A 7,294-nucleotide genomic window follows, 5' to 3' on the forward strand; every position below is an offset into this window, starting at 1 on the left:
CAATAGGAATGAGACAAAAACCAGGACAGTCCTATTAGCGCTCAGGGACGAGGCTGCACAAACACTAGTGGAGAGCGAGCAGCGATGTGTTTGTCCTTGTCGCCAACATACCGCTCCAGGAGCTGTGTTTACTCACCTGGCACGCAGGCTTTCAGCGGAAAGTGATTGTGAGGGAGAAACGTCACCCTGCGGTCCCACTTACTTATGCATTCCCTGGTTGATTCTTGTGTGAGCCCTGATCAACCCTGCAGCCTTGGCCTACAGGACGACACTCTAACCCACTGAGCTACCCGGCCAGGGCCGGCTGAGAGCGCTGATTACCTGTCTCAGAACGGCCGACTCACTGCTATTATCCCTTTTGCAAAGGCCAGTCTCTCTCCGCTGTTGGCTGTCACGCTCTGTAACTATCAAAGCGGCGGTGGAGGCGGCGTCTGAAGCAGCCCCGGGCTTCCCGGGGCACAGCGCCTGCCTCTCCAGCAGCAGCTCTGGGTCAGCGCAGATTTCACGGAGGGAGGGGCCTGCTCGGTCCTCGGTCACTGGCAACACAGCCCGTTTCAGGGAGCATTGCTTTCTGTTGTGGAGCCGGGCAGCCGGCTGTGCGTGCACCTGCTCTACGGGGTGGTTGCAGGGCCTGGGCCCCGGGCAGCCTGCCTCGGTGACTGATCGGCTCTGCTGTGCCTCGCAGCACGGTCCCTGAGGAGCGGGGCTGGCTCTAGGGACAGCTCCTGCTGAAGGCTTTATTCTGAGGGTTGGCGCAGAAGCAAAGCTCCCGGGGGAGAGGGGGATGCTCCAGTCATGCTACCTGGTTGTGTAAAAACCACCTCATTTCCAGAACACCAAGGGGGTTTTCCAATAAACTGCTAAACTTTTCGTGGAGTATTTTCCTTTGGGGGACAAAGGACCAGTTTGAGACCCGGGAATTAGTGTAGTGGCCGAATGGGCAGCAGGTGAAATAACCTGACGCCCCAGGCATCCTGCCCAGGAAGCAGGAGACCGGTTTTCCAGACGCCCCAGGCGGCCCGGACCACAGCGTGTTGTCGAAGAGGGACCGGGGTTAGCTTCATGAGAATCACGTCCTCCACGGCCCCTGGGCACTTCCAAGAGGAAACCCACCGAACTCGCATTCCTTTGCTCGTTCTGAGGACACCTGTTGCTCAGAGTCCCGGCACCCGCTGCAGGCAGGCACCTATTCTTCCTACTGCTCGGGGCAAAGGCTCAGTCAGGTGCGGGCCTGCCTTCCCTCCTGCACTTCCTGCCCCGGGGGATGGTGCGGTCACCCCTCTGCTGTTCCCAGCAGAACACTCACGACACTGACCCTTACAAGACACACATTTCAAGCACAACTAAAGGATTCATTAAACGGGCTTTCCCCCGAGGAAAGGAGAGAAAACTTTTAAAAATCATCCACTCAAATCCCACATTTTCAGCAGCAGCAGCAGCAGCAGGGAAAAGAAAGACCCCAAAAACCGACAATACAGATCCTCGCAGCGTCTATAGAAACTGTTGCTGTAGCTCATCAGTTTGGTTTCTCTCATTCTTTTCAGTAAAGAGAAGAAACTGCCCCCCTCACAACACTGGCTATTTCCACGGGGGTCTCCTAAACTCCGCGTGTCCCTTCTTCACCATCAGCGTGGAGGGTGGAGGGAGGACACTCACCTTGAAGGAGGAGTAGAAGGAGCCCCACTCCTCTTCTTCCATCACTTCCGTGGGAGTTGTGGGGAAGCAGACGACCGTGTGAGAATCCGGGGTCTGCGGGGTCCCGCTGGAGTTGGGGCTGCCCTCTGTGAGGTTGGCTGGCATGGCTCCGGGGGCCCAGAGCCAAGGAAGAGAGTCCAGGTCCTCCTGAGAGCCGGCAGCAGCCGCACCTCCGCGGCCTCCCAGGCTCTGGCGGGAGCTGCGCTGAGCAGAGGCGCAGAGCCCTCTGAGCCCACTTCATTGAAGAGCTGGCTGACGGCAGGGCGCATCCACGTGCTGCTCTCTCCTCAGCAGCCACGATCGGGGAGCTGCGAGCCTCAGCTCCTACAGCCCACCCAGGGCCGGGCCTGGCCCCTGGAACGGCTCCCCGACAGGCCTCCCTGCCCAGGTGTGCTTTCCTCCCAGAAGGGACCCCTCCCACACACCCTTTTGCAACAATTTTAGCCACAGAGGAAGTTAGACTGATCACAGGTTGATTAATTCAGATCATGTTTGCCCTTCTGAAATCCAATCGTAATTATGCATTTGCTTCAGCTGAGGTTGCCTTCTGACTTACAATCGTCACCCAGCCATTCCCCCCGTAGCCTGCACGTCATTTCAGTAAACAAGCGCACGTTTGTCTCTCGCACCCACCCTTCCCCCCAGGCTTGCACAGGGCAGCTCTCTGGAAAGCCGGGGTCTGTGTTTGTCAATAAGCCACGTCCCTCGTGATGACTGGGATTGGTGCCTGGGAAGTCCTCTCAACGCCTCAGCGTTCTTTCATTGATATGCAACCGCTCTGTGAGGTAGGCAGCACGTGCGTCTGTACCTTGTCATTTTACACCAGGAAAGTCTGAGAGGTGGAGTGACTTGTCCAGGACCCCACAGCTGGGGATGGAAATGAGATGCTAGCCCATGTCTTCCAAAATTCCTGGACAGGGGTGTTTTTACTGTAACACACACTGAGTTGCACCAAATCCCACATGCCTATCCTGGCATGAAGTTACCCTGAGTAAGGGTGGCAGGCCAGCTGGGAAACAATAGGACATATGATAGAACCAAGCATCATCCTGGCCACTTACACAGAAAACATTTGGGGAGCCAAATGCCCACAACCAGAGGCTAATGCCACCCGGTAAGAGGCGGCAGGTGCGACGATCATAAGAGACTGTAGCCCTCATGCGGGCTCCTGGGGAAGCTTTAGCATAACCCAGGAGCCCAGGACGCATACGGTGTGTTAGAGATGAGATGCTAAGTCTACAATGAAGGGGCAGCGAAGAGGAGGAAGTTGTGCAGCAAAACGTGTGAGCTGTAGGCTCTTAGAGAAAGGGTCAAAGCAGCAGATACCGAAATGAGCAAAAAATAGTCCCACTGGCAAGTGAACGTGAAAAGATGCCTAATAATATTACAAACTGAGGAAAAGCAACCTAAAACAATAGGGCAGAATTCCTACCTATCCGTGTAGCAAAACAAGGGTGTGACCCCACCGAGGTTGACAAGGATGACAAGAAATGGGCACACTTTTTCAATTCTGGTGTGAGAGTTCCATGGTCCCTTTGCAGATTAGAAAAGATGAAATTACCTGTTCTATAGGAATGCATCATTCCATTCTCGATGATGGTAATTCCCATCTCTTTACCTGGGTTACTTATGTACAATTTAGAAAGATGCATTGCACTGCACGCTGAAAATGCGAGTGCTTTTTTTTGTAGGTATGAGTTACTTCAATACAAATTTGTAAACAAAATCTGTGAGTCACTTCTGGGAGAGGAAAGACGCTGGTTAAGTCATATTGTGACAAGGGTGGAGAGAGAGGACCTGGTAGATGCCATGGACGGGGAATAGGTGAAGAGAGAGCTTTCTGAATGTGTGGTTTTCTTCCAACCCATGGTTCAGATGGTCACTTCTTGACGTGTGGCTGCCCAGGGGAAACATGTATGTCTATGTACAAGGAGACACACAGACAGTTGCCTTTGCAACATCCATCGTTCAGAAACAAATCAGAAGCAACTCAAATATTTATGGCGACAGTACCAACAAGACGCTCCCAGCTGGAAACTGCCCACATGCCCATCAACAGTAGGCTGGATGAAGACATTTCCATGTGGTCACACAATGAAATAGTGTGAGAAGAATGATCTGCAGCAAATATAACATGATAGCTAAAACTCATAAATGTAATATTAAAATAATCCATATTTTTCATTGATATAAAGTATCACTGTATATGTGTGTATATATATGTATATACACACAAACATCTATACTAATAAAAGCCTAGGTGGCCTTCATGTGCGATGTCATCACAAGATGGCCGCCACAAGATGACTGCCACAAGATGGCCATGCACATAGCAGAGGCGGGGCCCGGCGGCCTCCCCGCATGGTGAGACCTGGGGGTCCCGTGGCTCTGTGTGGTGCGGAGGAAGCCATTCCCGGTGTCTCACCACCTCGCATGGAGGAGGCAGGGGAAGGCAGTTGTGGGTGATCAGGCCGGCAGGGGAGGGCAGTTGGGGGCAATCAGGCAGGCAGGCAGGTGAGTGGTTAGGAGCCAGCAGTCCCGGATTGTGAGGGGGATGTCTGACTGCAGGGGAGTTGGACATCCCCCAAGGGGTCCCAGATTGGAGAGGGTGCAGGCTGGGCTGAGGGATACCCCTGCCCCCTGTGCACAAATTTCGTGCCCTGGGCCACTAGTACATATATATTTTCATACCTATTCACTGTGGAATACTATACAGCAGTTAAAAGGAAGGGTTGCAGACAAGATGGCAAACTAACATAATGTGGCAGTTACTTTATGTATCAACTTGACTGGGCAGCAAGGTGCCTGAACATCTGCTCAGAGATTATTCTCCGTGTGTCCCTGAGGATGTTTCTGGGTGAGATCTATCATCTCTCTGTCTATCATCTATCCATCCATCCATCCATCCATCCACCCATCCTATTGGTTATGTTTCTCTGGAGAACCACAAATAATGCACGTGGCATCTACCTCCTCACCTGAATTCATCCCTAGAAATTCCACAGAAATGAGAGGGGCATTGATGTATCACAGGACATAGAGTGAAGCCATGAGAGATGCCGGGGAGACACGGTGTGCTGGTGAGGACATGTAGGAGGAGGCCTGTCATACACGGCTGCAGTGATGTCAGTTGGCACGTGTGCTTTGGAGAATGTCTTGGCAGCATTATCTAAGGCTGAGCTTACGCATATTCTACGATACAGCAGCTTCGCTGCCAGATGAACAGAGCACTTCTGCTTGGAAATGCCCCCAGCTGGACACTCGAAGTGCTCATTCACAGTGAAGCAGGTAGAGAGCGTGTGGCATGTCCAAATGATGCGAAACACACACTGATGAGGATGAATGGTCTAGAAATCTCACAGGCATAAATTTTGAATGACAAAAGAGTTAGACACAAAAGAATGTGTGGTGTTTGATTTCATTTGTATAAAATGAAAGCTAAGAAACCCTTAGGTGAGTAGTGCCTGGAATGGGCTTACACTTTACTGTTATTTGTGTAGGTTTTGCTTGTCTGCTCTGGTTTCACACTTGCTAACGTCGTTCACTTCAAGGTCTCTGATCTCTGCGTTCCCTCTAGAAACTGGGGCTCTCAGAGTCCTGCGTAGGACAGGCTACTGCTCGCCAGGTCCAGCCTTCTTGTCTTGTCTGTGCCTAGAACACCCTGCTGTGCTTCTAGAGAATACTAGTGCTGGGGTCTCAGCCCCAAAGGTTTGGACTAGGGTCTGCTGGGAGGCGGCCTGGCCACGGAGTTTTTGAAGTTCCCCAGGTGATTCTAATGAACATCCGGGGACGAGAACCCCTGTCCTGGAGAACAGCAGTCTCGAGGTCGCTACTCCCAGGCTGCCATGTCTGCTGCCTGCCTGCGGCCTTCCTTCTGGGGCCACTGCCAGCCCCGAGGGCTGCTCCTGGCCCTCCAGAACCCACAGGGAGCCCCACATCGTCGTGGGCATTCCTTGCTCAGGGCCCAGTTTGAGTCACTGGGCATGCGTAGTCTCAGCAAGCAGAGTGGGAGGGAACTTTCCCATTTCTTTATTTTGGGGCCAATAGGCTTGCTGCTCTCTCTCAGCATCAGGACGCCGTAGTTAACCTCGGGTTTGGAGACTTCCAGACAACCCATTGGATCACCTTTCAGGATGCTGCCTTCCCCAGACACCATCCATCCGCCAGAGCCTGGAGGGAGGCTTCCAGGTAAGGGAGGGAGTGTGGGTGACGAGGGCCCAGCACTCGTCGGACAGGCTCTGCTCTTGGGGTGGTTCCGGAGCTCATTCTGCCTTCCTGGCCTGCGGGGATGGGGGGGGCATGATGACATGATGAATGCCTGCCCATTACTGTCAAAGCCCTTCCTTCCCTTCTCCTTAGAGTGATGACTGTTAGGAACATGTGTCGATTGTTCTGGGCTCTTCCTCGAGTCTCCAAATTTCTGATGGGCAGGAGCTTCCCCTTTTCTTGTGTGTGTCCTCTGACAACATGGACCCTCAGCCCTGTGGTCCTGGAGCACAGAGCGGTGAACCATTTCTTTGTGTTGGGAACAGCTCACTGCAACGAGCCATGGTTCCCCATGTGGCTCGGATCAGACTCATGGATGCCCCTCCCTGTGCTGTGACGGTGCCTTTCCTCCCCTCGCAACGATTCTTCCAAACAGCCCAGAGGCCCAAGTGGTTTGTAGACACCGCCACCCTGTTCACAGATTCCTACTGTACTAAACTGAAAAGTTGTATTGGTGGTTGTAAGAAAAACACCTATTTAAGCAGGTGCTGTGGAGGAATAGATGATGTCGGGGGTTTTGGAGAGTCGCCGAGAGAATTCACATTCTCAGATCAGAGGAGGCACAGATCGTAGTTGTTTTGAAGTTCAAGTGTAGGTTTGGTGCTTTGGATACCTTTGAACGAAGCATGCCACGTGGAGAATGGTGAGGGAGGGTGGGTTTAGGACACAGGAAGCCAAACTTCTCTGGGCGATTTGCCCTTCAGACCCAGGTGTCGCCACTGCCTGTAGAGATGAACTCTCAGGTGGTAATCGACACTCCACCCATGAGTTCTCGCTCAAAGGAACCAGCTGGCAGCCTAGGCTCCTGCTAGCCATCGCGTCTCCCGTGGTGCCTGAGTCAGATACATCGCAGCTGCTGCACCTGGACCGCTCTGTGTCGCTTTGAGAATCAATGTAGATATGAGTTGGTTAGAAAAGCGTTAATTATGCAGGTGGAAGTAGGAAGGGATATGGGAGAGAGGGAAGGGGTGCTTGACAGCAGTCACCGCATTTAATTCCCAGAATATTCGTTTAAAGTGGAAGCAGGATTCCCTGTGTTAAAGGTGCAGAGAGCTGTTGGTAAAGGAGAACTTCTCAATTAGAGAAACACAATTAGAAACAATCATTGACTTCCACGCCCGTTAACTTTCCGTGGTCCCTTTATTGTTGCCCTGCTTTCTGATGTGGTGGGAGGACACTAAATCATTAGTGTGAAATAACAGTAGCCTGCGAGAGAACATGGCTTCGAAGGCAGAGAGAAATCCTTGGAACCCTGGTGAAAAGCTAAGTGCAGTATTACATCTGGTAATTGCTTGCTCTACTAGGTACAAGGGGTTACACGTGTTTCGGTGAT

At 52.4% G+C, this 7,294-nt stretch overlaps 1 protein-coding gene across 2 annotated transcripts in view; it reads right to left on the reverse strand.

The window, feature by feature from the left end:
- Positions 1–1,800, reverse strand: part of NPSR1 (neuropeptide S receptor 1) — a 63,438-nt gene extending 61,638 nt beyond the window's left edge. For both annotated transcript variants that reach the window (XM_006085337.3, XM_023751023.1), the window contains exon 1: positions 1,657–1,800. In XM_006085337.3, the coding sequence (XP_006085399.1) occupies positions 1,657–1,800 (144 nt within the window). The remainder of the gene's footprint in view (positions 1–1,656) is intronic.
- Positions 1,801–7,294: the final 5,494 nt, after the last annotated feature.

This window comes from Myotis lucifugus, unplaced genomic scaffold, assembly GCF_000147115.1.
Source record: "Myotis lucifugus unplaced genomic scaffold, Myoluc2.0 scaffold_18, whole genome shotgun sequence".
In the NCBI taxonomy this organism is placed as follows: Eukaryota; Metazoa; Chordata; class Mammalia; order Chiroptera; family Vespertilionidae; genus Myotis; species Myotis lucifugus.